Below are 26,683 nucleotides of genomic sequence, written 5' to 3'. Positions count from 1 at the left end.
ACTTATAACACTTGTCTGTAAGACAAAAGCTGCCCCCCTTTTCAATTTGTTTGGACAAAATATTGAACTCTTTTGAAATTCAGTCCATTTCAACACAAACAAACACACGTGGACCATCGAGCGTCTTCGGTGTTCATCGAAAAACTTTCACTTTATTGTTCACAGTGATCAGCGGGTGGTTGTCAGAACAGAAATATACAGTCAAGAAGTCAGATGATCCATTCAGACACCACGATACAGAGATTCACATGCTGTTTGGATCGACTCGATAGACCGTAGCACAAACAGCTCTGTTGTTTCAGGGGTCACTGCTAATACCATAACGATTATCAATTTTGGAGACCAAGGGGCCTCATTTGAAAGGTTTCAATTCAGAAATTCAACAATAATTATTACAGAGCTGACGATTACTCTCTTCAAAGACATTAGTAGTTCAGTATATTGCATTAAAAACACGGCAAAAAGAACAATTCCTTGACAACCGAGCAGACTCAATCTGCTAATGGAGATCATGTCATATAAATTAAAGGTCCAGAACCTCTGCTGATGGTATAACTTGTGAAAAATGATGTTTTCAAGGCCAATAAAAACTTTACACAACGTACTAAAAGTATCAATATGTTGGAAATTTGAATATTCTTTCAAACAATGATGTAAATGCACTATAAGCGAAGATGAAAATGTAATTATTGGGACAACACAGTAAAATCCGGGGTGGTTAATTGTTCATGGTGCAATTCAAAGTACTCTTTAAGGAAGTGAATCATTAACGAAATGTGCTGTGTATACACACTTTAAAAAAAACAACTTTTGATATTTCACAGAAAGGTTGGCATTTCTGTAACCATGTTTTCATTCCCCACCTGTCAGATCATATCAAGCTATATATATATATACATATATATATATATATATATATATATATATATATATATATATATATATAAATAAAGTGTAGCAACAATTTGGTGTGTGTATTATTATGTTTCGCAAATCACAATACATTTGCATATTTTCCTGGACTAACTTCCTTTGAATAGGAAGATAATTATGGCAGAGCTGATGTAATTTACTCTGGCATACAGACAAACAGTACAAATGTGTACTAGTTATTAAATGCAGTATGGCTCTAGTTACCCTGTACCAGTGCTAATTCTGAGAGGTATTCAAATACAAGGCAGCCTGAGGCCTACTGTCTGGACCAAGTCGACACTATTGGCAGTAACATGATTTACAAAGAATAAAATACTTTTTTAAATTTTTTTCATTTGTATTAAGGTACAATATTTAGAGTGATGCCTCCCAATGTACCCGGTTTGTGGTTAAAAACAGGAAGCTGTACTTGGAGGCAGGTCTGAACAGTCCTGTTAATCAAAGAGGCCAGTGTGTATCTTTGAGTAACTTGTCAACAATGTCAGGCTTTTTAGAGCAGCGGCGTCAAAACAGTGGCAACAGTGTGCACTTCAGACAACGGAGTTGCTTACGTACAGTGCGGATTTCATCAAAGCCAATGGAGTGCTACAGTGACGACATGAATAATTGACTTATTACCAGAGCTGTAGGTAAATGTGAATGTGGCCGGTGCCTTTCAACTTTAGTGCACTGCGCCTCATAAAACAGGCGTGTATCACAGTTAGTGTAACTTTGGAAAAAACTGTATAGAAATCCTTTATTTATTTATTTATTTTTACATTTCTGGTGAGCATAACCGGTTGATATTTGAGCTTTGATGATCTTATAGGATACACTGTGTCCAGAATATACTGTGTGCCGGGAGGGTTGTTTGAATCGTAAAGCTCCTCTGTAGCTCAGGGAGGACCCTCGTCTCTGTAAACACCGTGCGCACAGCGTCGACCGTGCCAGACTTCACTATACACATTTAGAACAGAGTGCTAGAAAATATATTGTTTTATAGCAGAACACCTTACACTTGGACCAACTAGTATTTACAAGTATGCTTTGTTGTTGGTGGATCCGTTTCACAATTTAGATTATACATATATAAGTACGATGTCTCGTATATATTATTTGTATTAATGACAGCAGACGCTTTTCTGCAACAAAGATAGTAATAATAGTTTTGATATTTACTGCAGGATATTAGAATTAGAGGCATTTATAGTTACTAAGTGGCCCAAGTTTTCATGACAGGATGCAGTGCACACAGTGCCTGCAGCAAGAGTAATTACAAAAAGGAATAGATCAGCCTTAGAGAGTTCACAGAGTAGTGAGGTGATGCATCATAACAGTACATTAGCACCACTGCAACGCTTAGCAGGTGTAAGACCCAATCTGACCCTGATACTGGGTGAAGGATCAATCACAAAACAAGCTGCTACAGTACTGTGTGTGTGTGTGTGTGTGTGTGTGTGTGTGTGTGTGTGTGTGTGTGTGTGTGTGTGTGTGTGTGTGTGTGTGTGTGTGTGTGTGTGTGTGTGTGTGTGTGTGTATGTTTCAGTATGCTGGTATGGCTGAAGAAAAAAACAGGCAGAAAAGTATACGTGTAACAGTTTGATATTGTAAGAAAGTTTGTCCAGAAAATGGCAAAACACCATTACAAAATATGGGTCACAGACAGACCGTGTTGCTGTTAAGGCTTTGTTGTATGTGAGCTTGTAAAGTGGAGGTTATAAATTAACGCACCCATAAAGTCGTTACAAAGGTAACACCAGCGTGAGGAGGGTTATATTTCCTAATAACCGTACCCAGTAAAAAGATGAGGATGTTACTGAGGTTTTTGGCATGTGAAGTGCTGTATGTCGGCACAGTTTGTACAGATTATACCGATTCCAACGTTACATGTAGACAGACACTTTCAAAAAAAGATGACTCGTTTGTGTTCTCCACGTCGGTGATGTCGGCGTTCAAGCAACTCCAGCTGAACTGCTGAGTCAGTCTTTAAACAGTTAAAACAGTGTCCATGTTACAGTTTACAGTACCGCGGCACACCAACTTAGTGCTCTTAGTTAAAAACGCACTTCAGTGAAAAGTAGACAAGTGAGAGACACTTGTATGAAAAAGCATCCAACGGGAGTGCAGGCAGTACAAAATAGAGACAAGGTGAAAAGAGCTTAATATGTATTGTCTGAAGATTTAAAAAGCATAGTATAGTTGATATATTCCTCTTATTCTTTTATATTTTTTAGGTCATTTTTCCAGGACAGTCCAGCTGACTTCTATATCATTTTGGCTTTTTCTAACAGTATTGTGCAAACACAAGCTTATATTTGTCTTCATTTAAACCTCGTCTGTCGTCAACCTTTTTTTTTATTCTGTTCCTGCTTTTCTCAGTTAATTTGAAGAAGATATCAGAGGGTTAAAGAGCAAGGCATGACTTTGTCAAAATTTGCATTTATTTACCAAGATTATCCTTCCATCTGCTCTACCATCAATCTCTTTCTAATTCAATTTCCCCCCTGCAGTGCGGCATTCCTCTGCTCCAGCAGAGGGAGCCACTTCCCATGTATCCGAGCCAAACTCCCATCCAGTGATCCCACTTTTAGAGCCTGCCAGCTGTGGGAGGAAATATGCTGGAGGACAAACAAGGAGTTGGATAAATACTCCTCTCCTCTGTTTCTAAAAGGAAGATGAAACAGCCCCAAGAAACAAGAGGAAGATTTAAGGGATGTCTTCTCCTTCCTCACCTCCTCCTTCTGGCTTGGGCTCCTCATCCTCGGAGTGAGTTTGCGAGTCTGGAGGTGAGTGTGCGCATCGTAAGCAGCTCCAGCGAGCTTTGTTCTTGTGCAGGTGACCCAACATGGTTTGGCTGAGTGGGCTGGGCTCGGTGAAGCGCTGCCACTCCTCAAACAGAGGCTCCACGATGTAAGAGATGAAACCTGCAACACAGGGGCGTCTGATGTTAGAGACACGTGGTGCAGCCAGCGTTAGGGAGTAACTACCTACATGTAACAGAGCTGCGTAATTAATTTACCAAATAAATGTACTCGGAACGGTAACAGTTATTGAGAAAAAAATATGCAATTCAATTTCAGTTACAATTAAATTTGTTGGTGATTACAAAGGAGTTATATCTGAATATATTATACGTAGAATATAACATTCCTAATGGTGTTGTGTACAACAGGACAGGCTTCATTCATTTGGCAACATGAGCTGTAATTTTGAGCCTTGTTTCTGATTGTTTTTTGTTTGGATTTGAACTCTTGTATGCCGATCCGATCGATGCGTGTTGCTCTGAGCAGCCACGCCGAGGAGGTGGTCGGGCCATGTCGTCAGATAAGATGAAGAGATATTTAAAAACAGTCATTCGGGAGCCGCTGTGAAAAAAATGGTGACCAACACACCGTCCCGTTTCCATTATCATTCAGCATGGAGCTGACCTGAATGAAAACTTGAGGTTATGGGAGCATTTTTTTTTTTTCTTTACTGCATTCACTTGTGATCTGCATACTTGTGATTGGTTTTTGGTGGTTGCTTTAAAATCAAAACATTCTGATCATAATTCAAGTTTGACAGTAATCAGTGTTTCGTACTGTTGTGAGGTTTACACTTCCTAGTAAAAAAATATATTTTTGAGACTTTTCAGCTTTATTACTCAAACTTAAAACATTTGTTAGAAAAATTATCAAAAAGTAATCAAATGAAATAAGTAACATTACTTTGATTTTAAAAAAAAAAATGTGATTAAAATATATTACTTCTTACATTTCTAACAGTGTAACTAGAAATCTGCAACCTATTATATTTTAAAAGTAACCTTTCCAACACAAACATATAGAATTTGCGGTGAGTTCTCGTAAATAAGTGTGTGTGTGTGTGTGTGTGTGTGTGTGTGTGTGTGTGTGTGTGTGTGTGTGTGTGTGTGTGTGTACTCCATTACCTAGCTGGATGGCTGGGACAGAATCCACCTGTTGGTCACACAGAGGACTGATCTCCAAGTCAAACTTCCTCTCTAGCTCACCTACCAGGTTAACAGCCACAAGTCAGAAAACAGGAGCCACACAAATAAAAGATTAGATAAATTGTATATCACATCACTACATCAAAATCTTCAGCTCCTCCTGATCCATTCCAGAAGTACAAACATCATCACGTCAACAAAATGGGGGACAACTACATTTCTGAAAGGCTCCCTGTGAGGTGTGAAGCCGTGCAGAGGGCAGAACTAAACGGCGTCGTACACTCTTGCCGGGTGAAATCCAGGTGTGATAGAAGTGAACTCACCCTGCCTGTAGAATTCCTCACACACTCGCTCACTCCACTGCCTGGAGTGCTCCCAAACCCGACATGGATTACAGACATCTGCACACTTGAGAGCAATCTGAAGGCAAGGAGAGAGAAACGCACATATACCCGTTTATCTACACAAGGATTCTGTATAATTGCTGATGAAATAACAATTACAGCCAGAAATGCTGTAAAAGATATCTATACTGTAAAGTGGATGTGCACCTGCAGTATAAAGTGTCTGTGTGAAGCCAGTTGAAGGTCCAGGTCCTGGTTGTCCAGATGCTCCCTGAAGGTCAACAGGAACTCATTCTGCCTGCTGATGTCTGTGGCCAGGATGAGAGAACCCAGCTGCTGTTCCATGTCCTGCCTGCAGAGCAGAGGGAGGCATCAGAAACAAACAACACATCAACTAATGCCGGTTCTTGTTGGACTCCACTTGCAACCCAGCACCAACAGTAGTCTCCTTTCTACTGCTTTTTACAGCAACTTGCTACATGGAGCGCTACATGTGTTGGTGTAGCTGACCTCTGACCTTTTTGTGAAGACTCGTATCTGGAGCAAAAGCACCTTAGTTATTTGACCAGATCAAACATGCATGTGTGTGTCTCTCAGTTTTACTGTACAGTTATATTTATTATTGATATATACAGCAGGATATTCCAAAAGCGCCAAGAAACGGCAGGACAGAAATATCAAAGATGTGGTCGGCATTACATAGTTTATCCACCAGACAGCGTCGACGAAAGGATTTTTCAACTGAATAAAAAAAATTAGGTGACAAGCTCTTATCAAATAAGTATGAATAAGTAAGCGCTTTTTATTCAACTTTAAAATATTGAAGTCACCCTGAAAAATCCAGTGTCAGGGTGTAATGTGTGTGTGTGTGTGTGTGTGTGTGTGTGTGTGTGTGTGTGTGTGTGTGTGTGTGTGTGTGTGTGCGTGCGTATGTGCGCGTTCTTACGACATGTCAGCAGGCAGGTGGGACAGCAGTCCCGACTCTCGCAGCATTCCCACAGTGGATCTCCAGTGGTGACTCTCCAGCACAGATGTGTTCTGTACGGGGGCGAGAAACATCCAAAACGTGTTTCCAGCGGCACTGAACCTTCCACACGTTAACACCCACACTGAACACCCGACGTTCGTACCTGGTAGAGGGATGCCAGGTGGTGTCTGGTCTTGATGAGAAAGGGCTGGTTGACTCCAGGGTGGTCCACGTCGTGGGCGGCTGCTGCCATCAGACCCAGGAACACGTCCAGAGGACTCAGCTGCTCTGCCAGCTACAACACACCAAGGTCCACAAGGGCAATGGTTGTTCCTTACGTAGGAGGCACACTTGCACTCATTTGCAAAAGATTCTTAAGAGACGCACAGAGAATAGCTTGAATTTACAGTGTTTACTGACTAGTGTCTGGTTCCCTCAAAACTCTCACTTGCTGTAAGGTAATTACAAAAATGCAATGTAAAGAATGGCTTTAAGGGTGCCATGTTGTATAAATTCAGATTTCCATTTCTTTTTGGACTATAAAGCAGATTTAGGCGGTACATAGATACTGTAAATGCACACAGTCAGTATTCAGCCACTGAGCCATTTGGACTTCAGTAAGTTTGTGATGTCACAAACTCTCGTTCAGGTCATATACCTTCAGCACGGCCCGCTGTCCAACCTTTTAGGCGGAAGAAAACGGAGAAAGCAAACTATAAGGCTGAAGAAAACCTGTGGTTGGCCTGTGCATGTGTCACTCAGAAAAGAGTCGACCAATCAGAAGAGAGGGTCAGTGATATCAATGTGTCTTAAAGACGGAGACACAAAACAGCCTGTTCTTGGTAGAGTTCCAGAGAAAAGCTTCATAGAGGAGGTAAAAGTATACCGAGATTGTTTGGATACTTAAAACCTAAGTGTATTTTACTCAATTAATAAAGAAAATTCCAACACTTTTTGCATATTTTACCTCAAAAGTTGTAATCAAAATATGATAAAGGACACACCTAGTAAAATTTTAGAAATACATTTACCTATGATTTGAAATGGTCTTGTACTCTAAGCTTAAACAAGCTTCGGGGTGAAGCTCAGGCCTGGTGAAGCCATACAGTGTGTGTGTGTGTGTGTGTGTGTGTGTGTGTGTGTGTGTGTGTGTGTGTGTGTGTGTGTGTGTGTGTGTGTGTGTGTGTGTGTGTGTGTGTGTGAGAGATCTGGTATTATTCATTACCTTGGGCTCCTTCAGGTAGCAGTACATGGCTTGTGTGACATCAGCAGCATGAACAGCATTGTGATAGGGATTCTGGGAGTGGTAGTCCTCCTGCACCATGCCTGGTAAGACGGGACACAAGGTCAAACCCTGAAAAACTCATTGTTAATTTGTGCTTAACTTTGGCTAACACTGCAGTAAACTACTATTTAAAAGGTCTTGATTTGATGATCGCTACACCGAGAGCAATATGAGCTGGAAAACCAAGATGAACCCTGAATTTGAAGAGAAGCTGTGTGAAGATGCCCGTCGCGACCTGCATCTCTAGAATTTAAAACAAACTTAAGACAAGATAAAGACAATCAAATGGGAAAGAATTTGTGGCGTTTGGGAATACGCTGATCTACTGAACATGTGTGGAGAACATCCTCCAAGCGGACTCTACAAAGAAGTATGAACAGAACTACTACACATGGTGTCCACAGCTCTCTGCAGCTGTCCGTGCACACGTCAGCCAGGACGTATATTCAGACCTGAGAGAGGCAGTAAATGGGGTCAGAAACTGAAGCCACAACAACTTATCCAGTTGGTTTTGTTCATATAAATATTTTAAATCAACTGACAATCATCAGATAAACAATTGTGAGTGATTCAATTTACATTTTGGCTAGGATTGACTGCATTTTCTCTCATTTCAATTGTGAAGCCAGAGAGCCAAAATTGCCTGTGCACTTTGTTTCCATAACAACACACAGGTCCATTGTTGCTCTGTGATATCTGATGGCACCATTTAGCATCCTGTGGCTACTGGGTTAATATTCACTTACTACAACATTGTGTTCACCGTCACCTTATCCAGATTTGTTGTTAGTACAGGGATCATACACCCGGTGTCTCTTTTGTAATGAAAGATTGGTAGTTATGGGCTTTCCTGAAAAGTTAAACCATTCTCAGCTTTGGGAACCATTCTGCCGCGCTGAAAGGGCAATCCAGGTGCACTTTTTACAAAAGGGAATGCTTCCTATCTAGCAGTGCCAGTCAGGAAGAAATATGTATGTTGAAGAATGGCAGTATACCAAAGGTTTTAAACAAACAAACAAAAATAAAGAAATATAGCTATACTGTCTGTGGTCAGGATTTTGGTGTTAACGCAGATGTAGGATTATTCCTCTCAAGATAATGAGCATCAAAAACTGGACTGACAAATATTCTTCTGCTTTTCCAACCATTTTCAAAGTTGCTGAGGTGACAAATATTTAATATCTCCTTTACAGCTCTTCTTGTTGGAGAACAATGGACAGCAGAGGGTAAAACTTAATCACTAACACTCTCTGCAGCTTACCAAGAAACCTGTGCAGTTTGACCATGTCCAGCTGGAAGTGGTGAATGAGACCGTACACGTTGAAGAGATGGCACATCAGAGTCACCAGGCTGTTACCTAAAGCACACAACATATCAAAAAAACACATATACTTTACTGCAGAAAGTCACATCTGAAATGTGACATTTTACAGTACAATGGATGGAAAAATGTACTTCAAGGACTTTAAGATATACTTGTATTACAAAAAGATAATGACGCACATTATTTTTTATAACCGACAATGATGGTGGAATATAGATTAGTGAGGGACAATATTTGATTTACAAAAATAACCAATGTAATACTCACCATTTGTAAGACGATCAAAGAGGAAAATGTCAAAGTTCCACGTGCCTGCTTTTGATAGCATGTGCTGTAAGAAAGACAGACGGACACGACAGAACTTTTTTGGTGTTTCACCATTTGTCATACCGAGTCGGGGATACCTGAATCTCTCTGAGTGTGTGTGTGTGTGTGTGTGTGTGTGTGTGTGTGTGTGTGTGTGTGTGTGTGTGTGTGTGTGTGTGTGTGTGTGTGTGTGTGTGTGTGTGTGTGTGTGTGTGTGTGCTTACAGCAGCCTGTCCCAGGTAGTCATCATCCAGTAAGTGGAGAGAACCGGGGGTGTGGGGAACCAATCCCCTCAGCAACCTGGAGGTGTGGCAGTATCTCTGGAAGCTCAGCAGACGCTTCACCTTTCTCCTTGTGCCGGACTCTACCTCCCCCTGCTGGGCACTGGCTGAGATTACAGAGGAGAATAATTTACCTATCAGCTGAGACGAAAAATGCATATTGATCTATATTGTATGGAGTTCTGCCCCGGAGACTAAGGGCAGGGTTGTAATAGAAAAAAAAGGGGTTCATGCAACATCTAAAGTCATCTAAAGTGTTTTACATTTGATCGGAGCAGCAAAAATTAAAAGCAGAGTGAAAAGCCAGCTGCCATAGAGAAGCAGGAGATGCAATATTGTTTCAAAATGGGGATAACAGTCTTTCCTAGAGGACAGTTATGGTGGTGTACTCCAGGAAAAGTGCCTCAAATAGTTGTGTAACAAGTGAAAGAATAAAGTTTGAGAGAGATCTTCCAACTCCGTGCACTTGGTCATCTATGCAGACTTGGTACTGGCATTGGATTGAGAGTTTCAGAAAGTTAAAGAGACGGTCAGATGCAGCCTCCCAATCTGACATCAGAATAGTGTGGATGTTTCCGAAGTTACCCAACCATATGCAGCTCTGATGGAATATAACGGCTTCTCAACGCTTTTAGTGCAGAACTTTTAAAATAAACATCCGTCATACAATTCTGATGAAGCCTATCACCACCAGGTAAGTCGCTTTGATTTATACAATACAAGTACGATTTTCGAATCTGGTGTCTGGTGAGACATTCCAGTGCTGACATTAGTATTGGTGTGTTTTAACGTCACCCAACAGAGCTAAAGCAGGAGCAGTGGAAAAAAAAAAAACAGGCTGCAGCAGCAAAGAGTATGATGGAAAAGTCTGACAGGTTCCTGAAGTGAATGCCTCGGATAATAAAAAAAAAAAAAAGAATCTCAACGTTTAAACCTCAAAGGATTAAAGTAAAAAAAAAAAAAAAAAAAGAAGAAGAAAGAAAGCAATCGATGGCGAGCACCAACAGACAGTCATTGGTGTAACTTTTCTTTGTTGTAGAGTTAAAAAAAAAAAAAAAAAAAAGAGAAGGACTGTGAGCAGACACACGTGTTGTGTTACTGCTCTTAGAAAGGTTTGTTTTTGTAAAATATTTGAAGTAGGTTATGCAGCTATTACTTACTTACTGCAGCTATTAATGTGTTTACTCTCTCTGTCAGAAGGTGCGAAACAAACGTTCTGCACCGCAGAGGTTAAAGATTTCTGGTCTTGAGAAATGAATTCCCCCTGGAGTATTTTTAATGTCTGGTGGAGCCAAGGAGGGAATTCCCACTTTGTTTATTGTCTGCTTACAAGAACAGTCTATAGGGTGCCAGTTCATGCTTCATCAGGTCAGCAGTGTGTCCCTCCTTTGAATGCAGTGCAATCACACATATTTGGCGCACAATTACCCTGATTCTGCCTCCAGGCAGCGTTCACAGAGAATACTTTTATCATGGCCTATTGCTGGCAATAATTAATAAACACAAAGAAGTAATAACCTTCAGAGATGTTGGATACAGCATGAACAGTATCAAATGCTGATGTTATCTAAATCACATATAACCACATCTATGTAAATGTTAAAATGCAATATATATATATATATATATAAAATAAAATAATAAGAACTGTAACATTTATATGAACGTTTATTATTGTGGTATGGGTAGTCTGCAAAAATGGTTTCATTATTGTGCTTGTTTTATTAGTGTAGGACCATTTAAATGTGTGTGACGCTTCCATTTTGGCATTTCCAGCACTTGTAGAATTTCAAAACAGGGCAAATTAAATGTACACAACACTCAGGTAGGGCTGATCCTGCGTGCGAATTTTGAACCTGGATTCCTGAAACATGACAGCTTTGTGAAAAGAAAACGTGACTTACTTTTCAGGATGCGCAGGTCAATCAGCGGGTAGGAGCCTCGTCTCTCAGCCAGCAACACAGCATGACCAGCGTTCAGTCTGCCATCAGCTAGCCCAAGAGAGAAACAGAAAGAGGGGAAGGTAAAAGATCGGGAGAAAGATGACGGGAAAAATATGTTGTTGTCGAACTTTATTGCTGCCATTTGTGGCAGACGTGCGCCCACCAATCCTTGAGCCGACCTTCCCAGGCGGAGAGAGGGAGAAAAAGGGGGGGGGGGAAAAGGGGGGAGAGAGCGGCGGCGAGAGAGGGGAGAAAAAAAAAAAGCAAACGAGAGGCTGGCGGCTGAACAGCAAGTCGAGCGGCCGGCAGCGTTGTGACAGGACGTGAGTGCGGGATCATAAAATCTGATTTAGAATTGTCCTCGAATCCGCCTCTGTGAAACAAGAGGACCCTTGATGACACCAGACACCGGGACATCCTGTATCTGGTCCAACTTTGCTTGAGGAAAATGGATTTCATGCCCCTTTGCAGCTGTGATGTGCATGTCTGAACATTTTGTTTTATCAGATTGTTGCTGCATTGACTGTACTGTTCGTACTATCACTATTCTGGTAAATATTTACAGGAGCTTCACACTGATGCTGATTGATTGAACTGGTTCATTTTGAAATAAAGGAATGAGGGTATATGTGTTTACTAAAAACGAGGACCAAACAAAAGAAGTGAACTTTTGACTTTTCTGCTATAAAACAAGTTTTTTTTTTTAAATATTCCATTGACGTTATTTCCACTGTTGTGTCTTCTTAAAAAATAAAAAAAATAAAAAAAAGGAAGTATGTATTCGTGCTCGTGGATTTCGTCCACGCTAACAGAGCATTATCTCCTAAACGGATATCGAGTGTGTTGGTCTACGGCATGAATTCCGTTCCTCAGTGAATGTCTGCTGACGAAGTCTTCTGGGTTTTAATCCTTGCTGTTTTAGCGGTTATCAGATGGAGAAGGAACACAGCGGCACAATGGATCCTTGAATACTGAACACAGTTTTTAAAATGTGTTTAAAAACACCCCCACCCCCACCCCCGAGGCCAGTGACAAACAAGACACAACAGAACGAGGTCCGGTGCCCCAGCACACTTGCACACACATGAAATTTACACTTGAATAAACTAAAAACTACGGGCTTACTGAATAATTTAGAGATCAGTTGTGAGGAACTGGAGCGTATTATATCCCCGGGGTTGCCAATTCACATCACCTCTGTGACTCCTGCTTAAAAGATGCTAAAAGCTGCTCAACTACCTGTTAATGGGGCTGAAGTCACTGTGGTAACTCCCTCGAGAGGTCCTGCCGGGCAAGTGTGCAATAGTTTTCAGGGACACGGTGTTGTTTTAGTCAATGTGTGTGTGTGTGTGTGTGTGTGTGTGTGTGTGTGTGTGTGTGTGTGTGTGTGTGTGTGTGTGTGTGTGTGTGTGTGTGTGTGTGTGTGTGTGTGTGTGTGTGTGTGTGTGTGTGTGTGTGTGTGTGTGTGTGTGTGTGTAGGCAAAGCATCTGTACATAAAATAAATATGTTGTAGAAAAAGGCCTAATTTCCAATTTATGCATGTTATAGTCAACAAACAAATAAATATAAAGTGCTGGGGGGGAAGTGACTCAGGCGGCGGCAGAAGACTCCCGCTGGCCTAGTTTGAGCAATAAAAGGAGAAAAGGAGGAAGGCCTCTTTGTTTGTTTTTTTTATCCTGCGTGCTGGCGGGCAAAGAGAGGAGGAAATGCGTCTTCTGGAAAAATAAAAAACACTGCAGTAACAAATCACCGCATTCTAAAACAGACAAACACAGCCACACCAACTCTGCCCGGTTTTCTTTCTTCCACCTATCTCTCCATCCTTATATTTTCATATCGCACATCCTCCCCTCTCCGCTTTCCCGTCATCCCTCGTTCCTTCCTGTTCAACAACAACACCACCTCCTCCTCCTCCTCTTCCTCTTCTCCCCATCCGATCCATCCTTTCGTCTCGCCCGCCTCCCTCTTCAGGTCCCTTTCTCTTCCTTTAACTCTCCGTGTGGGAATGGTAAATAGGTCATTGTCTCCACGCTGCGCAGAACTGGGTCATTTAGGATGAAAACGTTCATCAGTTGGGAAGGGTGTTTAAAAGAAGCCGCAACGCACACGCGCCACGCAACCGTGTGTCAACACTCACTGCACTTCTTTACACACACACACACACACACACACACGTACACGCACACACACACACACACACACACACACACACACACACGCGCACAGACAAGGTTAAATCCCTAAATCCAAATACGAAAACAGGATCGCACACTTGGCACATATCTCTCTCTCTCTCTCTCTTTCACTCTCGCGCACACAGGGGTAGTGGGAGGAATATGTTCACTCGGCTTCAATGAATCTGTGGGTGTTTATGGCACAAACGGCGCTTCGGGGCCGTTTTCCTGCTCAAAAACTGACACTGAAATGCGCCGCTGCCATACGTGGCGCCGGCACTCACACAAACAGCTTTAAACACGGTGACTGATGATGTTTCCTTCTGGCCGCATCTGCTGCTGCTGCTTTATCTACATACAGTACATATAAACAGACAGCGCATCTACACGGCTGGCTGGATAGGGAGCTAACTCGCTGCTGTCCAACTATTTTATGGAGATAAATATTAGATGACATCAGAAAAAGCCAGCGGACCGTCTAAAAATCGATGTTTTGGACGTGAAGGTGCACTTCAAAGATATATTTTACTGGTTAAGTTGTGCCCTTATCGGACGTTTCTGTTTGATGTATAATAAACGAGGGTCAGAACTTAAAGGAAAATGTGGCATATCTTTGTTTAAGCATATGGTTATCATTTCCATTGTCAACTAATATACTGATTATTGATAAACTGCTCAAGAAAGAATTTCCATGGTGACTTCATGAAATCTCTCGATTTAATCTTTATCCCACCTGGATCCCAAATTCAAACCATATTCACTTAAATATCATTAAACTCAAGAAACCTGCAGCTGGAAGCAGTGAAAGTTGGACATCGAAACGGCTTCAAAAACGATATAAACAATCAAATCATAAGCAAAAGAGTTGCGGACCTGTATGTGAACTGTCTTTTTTTGACATGACAACTATTTTACATGATATGTAATCCAGAGATCTCCTCTACTTGTTATTTTGTTGTGACTAATGTCCAACTGAAAGGAAAATCTGGCATCTTATTCAACGTTTTAGGCATAATTAAAGATCCCAGCTCGACAAACCGAATTACAAAACACTTGATAGATTCTTTTTTTTTTTTTTTTTACATAAATCTCCCTAAACCAGCAAAAAAATAGTATGTCTTCTGTTTTCGTGTCACAATGACCAACTATCAACACTGACCAACTTATCTCTGTCTGGACACACTTGAGCTGCGATCACATATTGCGCATTGTAGCCTTTCAATCTCTATATGAAGTCATCAAATGCATGAGGTCATCATGATTCAAGGGGAAAGTCAGCGAATGACACACATCTGTTCATTTTCCACTTCATGAGTCAGCCAAGGTGATTCCCCAGAGAATGAATCATCACATAAAAGATTTAGATCTAGATTGTTCCATTGTGGTTATCAGCCGATTAAAGTATTTTTTTTTTTTCTGGAAAGGCAATTAGTTTTAATCATCATTAATAACTGAAGTCTTAACATGCATCACACTGACTAAACAGCAGCGAGATCACCGTTTTCAAACAACATCTGACAGCGTTACATTACGAACAAAAGCCTGAGATCAGGTCAAAAACTAATTTCAGGTCAAATAACGAGTACCGAGTCAGCATTAGAAGTTTTCCGATAGTCAACATAGTCAATATTAATGTTTTTGTTACTCATTAAGAAAATAGTAAAATATACAGATTTACCCTATTTTCAGTCATTACTGGTGACATTAAACATTAGTTTCATGTTGAAGCATTTGAAATCAGTTCAGTTGAAAGTGTCGCCGCTGTTACTTTACATCATCGCACAAACGGACACAGGCTTGATCGATGATGTCACCTCAGTGTCATGGAGACAGCTGCAGCTCAGCAGATGGTAACACAGCTTTATTTAATGGACGCTCCGGCTTTACAACCCAAATCCCTCATTTCACCGTCTACTCCGCGCGGTTGTCTGAAATACTCGGAAACCGGTTTCTCTCTCTCGCCTCGTCACGTACGGACACGCGCGCATGTAAACGTACGGCCGGAGGCGCGCTTGTCAGAGACAATCTGTCACACACGCGCTTGTCAAAAATGCAAAGATGTACCCAGGCGTGGAGTCGGATGGATGAATATTCCAATACATGGATGCGCTTCATGAAAATGAGTTGCCTCAAAACGCTGTTTTCGCAGAGACAATGAGCGAGAGATTATAACGCAAGATATAACATGAGCTCAGAAAGCCCACGTTAAGTCGCACGATTTTTCTGTTATCATATTCCGTTTTTATGTAGCACGCGCCGCTGCTGGGTCAAACCAAAACAGACAACATACATCGGACATGAAACATTTATCAGATATCTGACTCCCACAAGCCTCACTGTACTTGCATCATGTATTGTAGGCACGTTACCTTTTGGATGTGCACTCTTGTTCTCCATGTCCTGCTTCCCCACCTCTACCCCCTCCTTCTTCTTCTTCTTCTTCGCTTCCACCCTAGTGCTCTCTTGACTCCTCTCCGGCCCCCGGGGGTTCCCTCTGCGGGCTCTCCAGGCCGCCCTGAGCTGCCGTATGAGGGCCGGAAGCTCCAGCGCCAGCGACAAGCCACCGCAAGTAACAGGAGGGGTCCTGAGAGGACCCCACGCTGGCGAGCCAGGGGGCTCATCTGCACAGACCCCGACGTCAACCCCGACACCAAGACCGGAGTCCCGCATCCTGAGATCTGGGCCCCAGAGCCCCTCCAGTACGGGCATGGTAACAGCCCACGGAGATGGATGGATGAGAGAGACGGGTGCAAGGAAAAGAAAGATCAAAGTACAGATGGGGTTGAAAACCGAGGACGGGGACGGAAAGAGTGAAAGAGGGGAAACGATAGACAGAGGGCAGAGAGAAAAGCTCACCGTCGGGTAGCCATGAGTGAAGACGGAGAGGACAGAATGAGACAGGAGCAAGTCTGGACGTAGGACAGAGTAACAAGGACGCCAAGGGAGAGACAGAATCAGCCGCAGGAAGGACAGAGGCACAGAGAGAACGAGAGCGAAGTGCTGCAGAGCGACAGCAACGATGAAACCAATGATGCCAAGCGGGGAAAAGCCAGAAGAGAGAGAAGAGGATCCGTCTGCGTCCGTCTCTGCCGGAGTCGGACGCTAACAGCCTGCTCGCTCATTCTGCCGCATTCTCTCTCTCCCTCTCTAGTCTCGCTCGCGCCAATCTTGTTGTGGAGTCTGAAAACCCTTCCTCTCCCCGCTCTGAGCTCGCTTACGCACTCTCACTCTGACTCCATGCTGCCGTCCCAACGACAGACCAATAGGATTTGTGTGAAACACTGGGGAGCTTTGGTTCACAGCCTCTGTCTCATGAAGTCAGTGGGAACAGGGCTGAATACAGTCATGCTTTACCAAATGCATTCATCTAACAGGCATTATTATTAGTATGCATTTGTTTTTTTTTTTTTACATCTGGCACAAAGCTCAACGCAAGTGCCTGTGCTAGTTTCAAACTGACATCATTGTCATTTTCCCGTCAAGCGCTCATGTTGCTTCAAAAGCAAAAGGTGCTTTGCCACCATGTGGGTATCGCTATGTTGAAGCAACGGTTATGGGATGACACGACTGACCAACAAAGACTTGTTCTTAAGTATTTCAGTTATCTCAGGGGCACGCTGTTAAGATGTTCATGTGCACCTACTGTGCCTACTTGTTACACACGGGGAGATGCGGCAGCACGCGAACGTACAAACATTCCGTCGAACAGATTATTATTGTGCACATCAATCTGAGCACGAGCAGATCCGCTTCCTCTGCAGAGAAGCGTTCTTTCCAACTACTTGTCAATCTGCCGTCACATTGGCAAAGTGAAGGTGGGAGCACACCTGGCTCTTAAAACAAATGGTTAATTAAGAGGCTACGCACAACCCCCTCTGAACCATGCGCCTTACTTTCTGCTCCGATTATCCACCTACAGACGAGCAAAAGTGGATTTGGACACACTGTAAATGAACTTGTGCTACGTGCTTTAGATGGTTCGAATAGTCCATAGAGCAAAAATAAAATAACAATAAGCAAACTGGAACCGAATACTATTTGGTGTTTTCAATGAATTATGATTTCCTCGGTACTAATCGTCCACACGGTTTATTTATTAACCTTTGAGCATGCGGGCTCTTTTACACAAACCGCTCGTTCCCTGGTACACCGAATCAGGAACAATGTCACCAGAGCAGAACAACATGATGAACTTCTACTGCTTGGAGGTAAAACAAGGTGCATGCTGTGAGTCAGCCTTCGTTACGGCTTCACTGACACATGAACACTTGAGCGGGTTTGTTTTGATTTGATTCTGGATTCTCCTGTCCAGGTGACTAACCAGCCTCTGGCTTATAAACACAACCAGGACTTCTGACAGGAGGCAGGAGAACAGGATCGGAGTGAAACATTTCATTCCCGGAAATGTCAAAGGGAAATTCTTAAAATGGTTGAATTCACAATAACCGGCACAGGCACACCGGAAAAAAATAAAATAAAAAAAAAATCGATTTTAAACGAGCGCTATATATTCTGCAGCCGAGTTTCCTGAAATGATTTTTAATGGCTTGAACTAAGCACGGGGTCTTTACCAAAAGTTCTACTTCGGTCCGTCTTAGGGTTAATTGGTTTCACTGAGCCTGACGCAGCCCGTCCTTTAATGCCCTATGAAGAAGGTCGTTAGCTACTGGCTCTGGTATCTCTCCGTTATTCCCATCCGGCTACGAGTGTGTCCATGTGAAAGAGGCAGTTTTGTTAATTAGAAGTGATTCTTTCGGAACCACGAATGAATTACTTCATGCGAGATAAGATTAAAAGGCAACACCAGTGGGTACATTTGTGACAACAAAAAAAGTTACATGTAGCTAATATTGTCATCACACAGTTTCTTTGTAGTGTAACGAGCCTCTGGTTGTTTGAGGCTCCGTGTTTTAGCAACAGAAATCTAAGTAAAGGCCGAAGATATCTGCGTGACATGCACATCCTGCCAAATGGTACAAAACTCCACATTTCACCGAGAAGAACTGAATATGTGTTTAAGACGAAAACCACTGGCTCCCCCCCCCCTCCCCCATCCTCAAATGTCATAAACATCCAGAAGTGTCCCTGTAGCTGATGAAAACCACATATTAATGAATTAATCGCCCTGAATACAGTTCAGTGAATGTAACAAGTGAGACTTATGTGTTGCACTTTACACGTTAGTAATCATGGAGCGTGCAGTGCTATAACTGGAAAATATTTCCAGGGAAATGTTCCCTTGAGAGACGGTCACATGCTGACAAAACTGGTGACACACACACACACACACACACACACACACACACACACACACACACACACACACACACACAGACTCAGTCAGGAACATAGCCTTGAACTTCACATATCAGACGCAAGAAGTTGATTACAAGAAATCATGCGACAAAAAGCGTTAAGATAAAAGATAAAGACTGTGAGAAACTTTGAGAAGGAAGCAGTGAGATGGTGCGGCTCATTCTGAATCTCAAGGACGCGTCCTTGGTGGGCTGCACCTCCAGGATGCTGCGCTATCAAATGCCACCGAAGGACTGTTCCGACGTCTAGACTCCTTTCAAATTCTGCGGAGTGGAAGGACACAGAATCCTCTTCTTTCAGAGAACTTTTTCCAACGCTGCACACCTTCAGCGTAGAGGCTCTGCGACGCAGCAGTAGGCGGCGACGATGCTCCGCCTGCTTGCAATTCGCTAACAAAACCAAAAAGAAGGAGGAGGACACTCTCGCGCGCACCGGTTCCATGATGTGCTCTCTGGCCGGCAGGAGGGAGTCTCACAGCCACACAGCAGAGCAGAGCGTTGGAGCGCGGAGCCGCTTTGTTGTAGCTGTGACTTTGTAAAATATTGTGTTTTTGTTTTTCAGTGAAAAACAAAGCGCGGTCTCCTTCGTCCTCATGTTTTCACAACTTATTTCCCCCAATGTCTTTTTTTAGGATGAAAGATTATGAAAATCTACAATGACCTGATTGCTCTCCTAAAATTTGACAAACAAGATTACTTTGTTTAGGCAGTCCGTGTAAAAACCAAGTAAATACAGATAAAACTCCGGACAACAGATTATGAATATTGTCGTGTCTCTAGGCAACTCCAAAAATTCCTGCAGGGAGATACAGTTTCACATTTGTTTAGCGGAAGAAAAATGCACATTCATGTTTGCATTGCTAATCTATGAAGCAATTTCTGTGTTATGCGAGGTGAGTGAACTTTGTTTGAACGAGGTGAAATCTGGGTGATCTGCTTGCTCGGCATGGAAACCCGATGAACCGGAATATTAAATAATTCTCAGTCACTGCACTAACGTGCTTCTACCTCGCTGTTTGTTTTCATCTTTCTTTCAGATTTGATGTTGACCTGTCTAATTATATATATAAAAAAAATCCAATATGCTTAAAAAAACAAAAAATGACAACAGCAGCATCACAAAATGAGCTTCATGTTAATGGATGAGAACACGTCTGTTCTTATCTATTCAGATGAAGTATGAATGTTTCCAAAAGAATAACTGCAGCAAACAAATGGAGCTGTGTGGGAATGTGTGAAAAGAAGGCATGTGACAGAAAGTAAGAAACAGTGAAAGGAGCAGAGAAAGAGCTGCTGGCACCAAATGATGCTTAACACTCAGGCAGGTGTGCGAGTAGCAGCGTCTTATTTTTTGAGTCTCTTTGATGATGCGACCGGTCACGTTTCCTGGCGGGTCAGGAGGTGGTGAAGTGGTTCAGCCAGCAAATGAAATGCTCTGTCTGAAGAAAACAGTGGCAAGTGTTTGTATTCGTGTTTGCATTTCTGCTTATTTGTGTTTCTGCTTATTTGCGTTTGCACACATGCAAGTATGTGAATACACGAGCACTTTTGTTTACACGGGTACTTACACTCATCTTTTCTCATGTGTTTAAAGAATGAAAATTCCAATTTTAGCCTTGCTAACACATCTATGTGGTGTTTTTCCAATGGTGCAAGACAAATCAAGGAGTCAACGCCGTGGCTGAGCTTCACTGTTTTGGAACTGCAGTGAACCGCTGAAATTCTCAAATACACGGATTGAGACAGCCAGGTTTTCATACATCACGTACCCAGGGAACCAATCAGCTTGCAGGGTGGGGCCTTCCATAAACTCCAGCTGCCAGCTCGAGCTGCAGGTGAGAAGCTGAGGGGTTGCGATAGAGGCGGGGACTACTTGCATAATCATACATCTACATGTACTAAATGAAGGCAAATTTGTATAGTTACATCTAACCCACCTAATGGCATTACGTTCTTGGAAAAACTTCTAAATATGTCATTTCAATGCACAAAGAGGAGGAGTTAGGGTTTTAATTAATGTCAGGAGAAGGATTTCAATGTTGCAGAACAATTGTACTCTGCACTTTTTCAGCAAACTTTTAAACAACTTGTGACAAACGTCGTTTCGGCTACATTTCAAAGTCTGAATCTTCAAGATAGGAGACTGTAGTTCTAATAAACAGCTACAAAAATAACTCACCGCTGGTAAAACACTTGAGTGCAGCAACATGTCTCACCAGAGTAAAGAAACATACTGTATCGTGCACCACTGACAAAAGTCATTCACCTGGACTGTATACAGAGACACCAGAGATATCCCTCAGTGTTTGACATACAGATTATACCGGGCCAAAGGTTAGTGAAGACCTGAAGCACCGTTACTAAATATTTGGAAACATTCTTGCACCAGCAGACGGCAGCTCAGACTACATATTTACAACCTTATGCACCGAGGTGTTCAGACAATAAGCGTTCGTCTTACCCAGCATGCAAACTTGTAGAGCATTCTGCTCCGACCTTTTACATGGGACGGCTCCACACCCCTGTAGCAGAGAGAAAGAGAACGAGAGAGGGGGGAGAGAAAGAAAGGCTGAGATTAATATTACAGCAGCCCAAAATACACACTGCTACCACAGAGCATCAAGGAACCTTGCTAACAAATAGAAACTGTGCTAAAAGTCATGGAGACCGCGTGCGTGAGGCCGCAGTCTGTTTTCACGCGGTCTGTCCCACAAGCCCTAAATCTACTGTGAGGTTCATCTATTTTTAAGTTCCACTTCATTCTCATGCAGGAAACATTAAAACATATAAAATGGAGTTTTTAACCATGAGATCTGCGCAATTTTAAATTCAAACGATTATGGTTTTAAAATGAAAACAACTGAATGTCGAGCCCTCAACTTCCACGCACGTATCGTGTTATTCCGTGTCGTTAATTATATTTGATCCTCGCCTACTGTATTCAATAATCCAAGGGGATTTTGTCCCACGTCCTCCGGGACATCTCACCCTCATACGTTGGGATTGTAATTCACAAACTGAATCATTTCTTTGGACAGAAAGGCATCTGTTTCAAGTCGGTGAGTAAGAGACGGTAAGTGCACTTAGTGACACTGGCATCTGCTGTTCCAGGAGCGACATGTCCTGTGTTCGGGCCAACAACACTGAAAAAGTGGGTCAGGCAGCATAGTGGCGTCCACTGGTAATGATTTGCACATTAATCACATGCTTCCACATGGTTGATCCACATGGTCAGGGGTCTTAAGTCATCTTTTTTTAGTCATTTTCTATCAAACATGGGTTTGACTCATCAAGTGTGGAGATCAAATCACACGCGCGTCCTCTTTTTGAGATAATTCTGATAACAGACAGACATAATAGATTCATTTCACGGAGCCGTTTATCTCATTAACACGCTATCTTTTTCCCTCATGGCCTTTTAAAAGACTGTTAATAGCACAAAATAAATCTGCACATGACTGCAATAACCATTAAGTTTTGGACCACAAAATTATTTTCAATATCAATTAATCGGGCAATTAGGTAATTAGTAATTTTGCTGATAAGATGTTCAGAAAATAATCAATATTCTCATAATAAAGTCCCAGAAAGCATCTTAAAACTATTTATAAACTACGAGAACAGTAACAAAACCTTCACGTTAAAAATGCTGGCGGCAGCAAATGTTTGGATTTTTGCTTGGAAAATTAATAGACTCATTGTTTCACCTTGGATTCAAATCAAGCCTCAGTTAAGAGTCCCAATGGATCAAAACTTGATCACCAGTCTCAGAAAAAACAGTGAGATGCCGTTCTTTGCCTTGTTGGCTACGAAATGTCAGTGAGCCCCTTTAAACAATTGTGTGTTGACATACAAACATTTTCCATCAATGCCTCTGCCCTGATCTTTGAGTCAGCACAAATACCACCTCGCCCATCTGTCTGATGCGTTCAAGTTGATAAAGTACACGAGCAGTGTTGTGTCTGCCACTGTACCCTGATCTGAGATCAGCTCCAAAGCGTAATTACAACCACAAGTCCTGCACTGCAGTTCAGGCAGAAGCAGCTCGGTACATTTGCCAATTGAGGTCATCTATTTATAATAGCTAGTAATGGCCATAATAGTGATAATGGCTCGACATCTGTGTGCACAGCGAACAGGAGGGCGAGTGCACCGGGTGCACTGAGCAGAAACATGAAGCCAAAAGACGCACGCATACACACAGTTGACAGAAACCAGGAAACCTAACTGACCTGATGGACGCATAACAATTCATTTCTTATCCGTTTGTACAACGTGTTCTGGAGGAAGACGGTCATATACGTGTACCTCGAGTAAGAGGATTTACATCTGAATTAGCTCACATTGTTTACTGGCAGGCAGGAAACGGGTGGATGAAAGCAAACCAGAGGCAGCGACTGTTCACTCATCCAGCCCACGTGGTTACAGCATGTTTACAGGAGGCACTCTTGTCATTTTTCTTTTCCATGATCTCTAGCTCTATGATCGCATCATTACTCACTTCATCTGGGCAGCTTTCTAGTTCAAGTCTTCCTCTCTTTGTTATCGTGTGCTTCTGACTCACTGCTCGGACACAGTTTACACTGGTTCAGTCTGCATGTTCAATAAAACTTGGAGGAAAAAAAAGGAATTGTTTCAAACTTTTTCAGACTTATGACAACTGTCGAACAGACTTGGTATCGTCCTTATTTATGCATTCAATATGTCATTTTAGTAAGAAGAAGAAGATTAACAGAAATTTAAGTGCCAACTATTTTGATAAATGGACAGTCATGAAAACAATTCTGAACTTCTCTGATTCCAGCTTCTTAAAAGTGAATATTTTCTGGTTCTTTTAGTCCTCAATGATAATTATCGTCTGATCGTGGATTGTTGGTCGGGACGAAACAACATTTCAGGCTGCACCTCGGGACTTTGGAAAACACGGGCACAGACTTCTCACCATTTTAAAAGACCAAACAACAAATCTGTCGATCGATCCTGAAAATAATCGTTCTAGTAAACCCTACATAAGGTCATTATTTAGAAGCAGTGGTGACATCTGAACCATCTCCACAGACAGGTGTTAGAAATGTCAAGAAGGAACTTTGTGTTGGAAAGTTGTATTTAAGGTTAAGGTCAGATTTGTGTGGCATGTAGGACAACTGCTCTACGTGTACTCTGAATTTAAAATAGCCTAACAATAATTTCTAAATCAAGTTGTTGCACAGCTACCTTACTTGTACTTTATGTACACATTATGCATATGAAAATATCTTAACATAGCATAAAGACTATACCGTGGCACATAACCAAACACAAAGAGCAAAGACTTCTTGCAGTGTATCATAGCTGCTTCCACTGCACACCTGTCCTCTGTCTGCATGTGGTCTGCAGTGTCCGGGCTGCAGGTGGACTGCTGTAAATCTGTCAATACACTGACGTGACACATGGCAATAATACCCAAGGTCTACTACAGCTTAACATTGCAGCTGATGGAATATACACGTGAAGAAGTCAGCACAACACACTACTATCCTCACCTCAAGAAACAAGGTCATTATCAACTCACCAAGACCTGGATGGTCATAGCACGCAGCTACCACACACAAGGCAAGACAAATAAACTGTCAATGTAAACTCTTATTTTAGGCTGTCAGTGTAAACTGTAAAGTCACAATCTACGTACCTCGACCATTAAACAGGACATTTAACCATCGTGGCTGCGCGTGGATAACAAGTGAATGCGACGAAAGCAGACGCGTGCCGAGTGTTTTCATGTCACAGGAAGCGCAGGAGTGAGCCGCATACAGCAGGACGAAAAGGGCGACTTGTGCCCTGGCTGACACCTGTTTAAAACGCGAGCTACTCCATCCTCCTCCCGCGGTTGTGTTTGACCTTTCTTGTCCTGTAAGGACAGCGTGGGCTGTTTTAAAAAAAAAAAAAAAGAAAAAAGAAAGATAAGGTTGAAGTTGCTGGTTTCCTTCGCCCGCGCCTGTCCGCGTGCCTTGTGTATGTACTTGGTGAGCAGCAGAGACAGGGGAGTGGAGGGGCTGGTTGTAGCATCACGGGGGCGGGACATGTGGGGGAGTGGACCAATCACGGCGAGAGGCAATTACTGATTTGATTGCGATTGGTGTTGATAAATTAAAACGCTTTTTTGATTTGGAGTATTTTATAGTGAACCTGAGCTGTAGTAGGGAAGACAGGGAGCTAGGAATACTACAACTCTGTTTATTACAAAAAACTACTTTGTCTGATTAAGAAAAACATCATGGTTTGGATTGAAATTACTACTTTGATAAGGTTAGGAGAGTTTTGTTAACATATGTACAATAATAAACACTTCTGGTTAGCGATGATAATCATCATGATTATAAAAAAAAAAGAACAATGGCTGTAAGTTTGAGATGAGGAAGAAACAGCCTTTAAAAACAATGTGGTAAGTAAATGTTTCAGGCAATCTTATAGGAAGCGTTCAACGGTGGGAGGTAGATGTCATCAGTTTTATTGCCAAAGGTCTAGCTACATTTCAAAGTATGGGCCTACTGAATATATACCAAAGGTAGATATACCCAGGTGAAAAAGACTCATCATCATGTCACAGATGAAGTCTTTAAATTGGATCTGCAGCAAAATCAAAAACCACAATGATTTTAGTTGGTAATAGGTCTGTTAAATCTCAGATCTCTGGCAATGAAAAAAAAAAAAAAAAAACTGAAGGGAAAACTGTCTGAAGATTCACCTCATAAATTTTGCATAAAATTTCCACTAGTGCAACAAATATGGAGCAAAATGGATCCCATTCGGAGAAAAGAAATCTCAGTTCCTGAGTGGACATAAATCTGGATGCATTTCATACACATGCAGTATTTACATGTATACATGTGTTTATCTGTGACCTTTTCACCTCACTGCACAGTGTAATCCCTGATTAGTGCCGTTTTAGATTAGCATTGATCAAGCTGCCCACAACAAAATAAAAACCTAGTGTCATTATCTCGCCTGTGTATGTGCGGGACGTGTCAGCCGTAGTTGTGATACTGTCACTCCAACGCAACTGAGGACTGATTCAAATGCTAAATGAAAATATATTTCTGTCTTCTATTTCTATATGTTTATTACACTACAGGTGGATTTAAAAATGGTACCACAGTATTGGAACAAACTGTTGTTACAGTTTTACAGCATTACTTCATGATGTATGCTCAGTTTCCACGTGTTAAAATACATAAACGTCTTCAACAAGGAAGAATCAGCAAAACGGCTAGACTCACATTTTGGCCACATTTAAACACATTAGTCAGCATGTGTAAGGGACAGATAAAAAATGTCTATGGTCAAATGTGACACCTGGTGGAGTAGTAATATACTGTTCCAAGACAAGATATCCTCATATTGTGCTTCATTATTTTTATTTCCTCAATCGTGATGTATATTCCAAATTTCACTGCCCTGATTTGGACAACTTGTCTTCTGGTTGAATTCTTTCCATTCCATTTTTATGACACAATCCTCAACATCAAATGATAACATTTAAATGTAATATTCACCTCTGCAATGACAAAAAAAATATTTAAAGAAGTTTTATTTTGTATTCAAGGGTATACAGTTAGTGAAACTGTCCATATCCTTGCAAGATGTTGGCTGTTGTTGATGACATTTTATGTATCCTGTTACATAGAAATTCTAATGAAGGATGTAGGTAGCTATATTTTAGAGAGAACAGTGTCTGCAGATACCAGGGTCATTTAAAAAAAAAAAAAACTTTACAGAATTTTTTTTTACTTCAACTTATAAGATAAATCTCTTGGGAATGTTTCAAATGATAAGATGTTGTTTAAATAGAGGGCCACATCATTCCAATATAAAAAGTAATGATTTGAGTTCAAATATTTGTGAG

The 26,683-nt window shown here is 41.8% G+C and overlaps 1 protein-coding gene across 2 annotated transcripts; it reads right to left on the bottom strand.

Annotated features, from left to right (window-relative positions):
- Window positions 1-931: 931 nt before the first annotated feature.
- LOC138635874 (3',5'-cyclic-AMP phosphodiesterase 7B-like) lies at window positions 932-24,762 on the bottom strand. 2 transcript variants are annotated; one of them, XM_069723563.1, is made up of 14 exons: window positions 24,470-24,762; window positions 21,263-21,323; window positions 11,273-11,359; window positions 9,312-9,475; window positions 9,049-9,112; window positions 8,719-8,814; window positions 7,398-7,498; window positions 6,336-6,467; window positions 6,152-6,243; window positions 5,413-5,557; window positions 5,185-5,281; window positions 4,841-4,921; window positions 3,645-3,836; window positions 932-3,530 (listed from the first exon to the last, which is right to left on the bottom strand). In XM_069723563.1, the coding sequence occupies exons 1-14, from the start codon at window positions 24,488-24,490 to the stop codon at window positions 3,400-3,402; spliced, it is 1,464 nt and encodes a 487-aa protein (XP_069579664.1). In that variant the 5' UTR covers window positions 24,491-24,762; the 3' UTR covers window positions 932-3,399. The 2 variants fall into 2 exon arrangements, with proteins under 2 accessions (XP_069579664.1, XP_069579663.1); XM_069723562.1 differs by lacking the exons at window positions 21,263-21,323; window positions 24,470-24,762 and adding an exon at window positions 15,856-16,849.
- Window positions 24,763-26,683: the final 1,921 nt, after the last annotated feature.

Source organism: Brachyistius frenatus, unplaced genomic scaffold (genome assembly GCF_029030835.1).
Source record: "Brachyistius frenatus isolate BFR_SWC_R1_liver_20210118 unplaced genomic scaffold, ASM2903083v1 Contig_334, whole genome shotgun sequence".
Classification (NCBI taxonomy): domain Eukaryota; kingdom Metazoa; phylum Chordata; class Actinopteri; family Embiotocidae; genus Brachyistius; species Brachyistius frenatus.
This window is presented reverse-complemented; position numbering and strand designations above follow the sequence as displayed.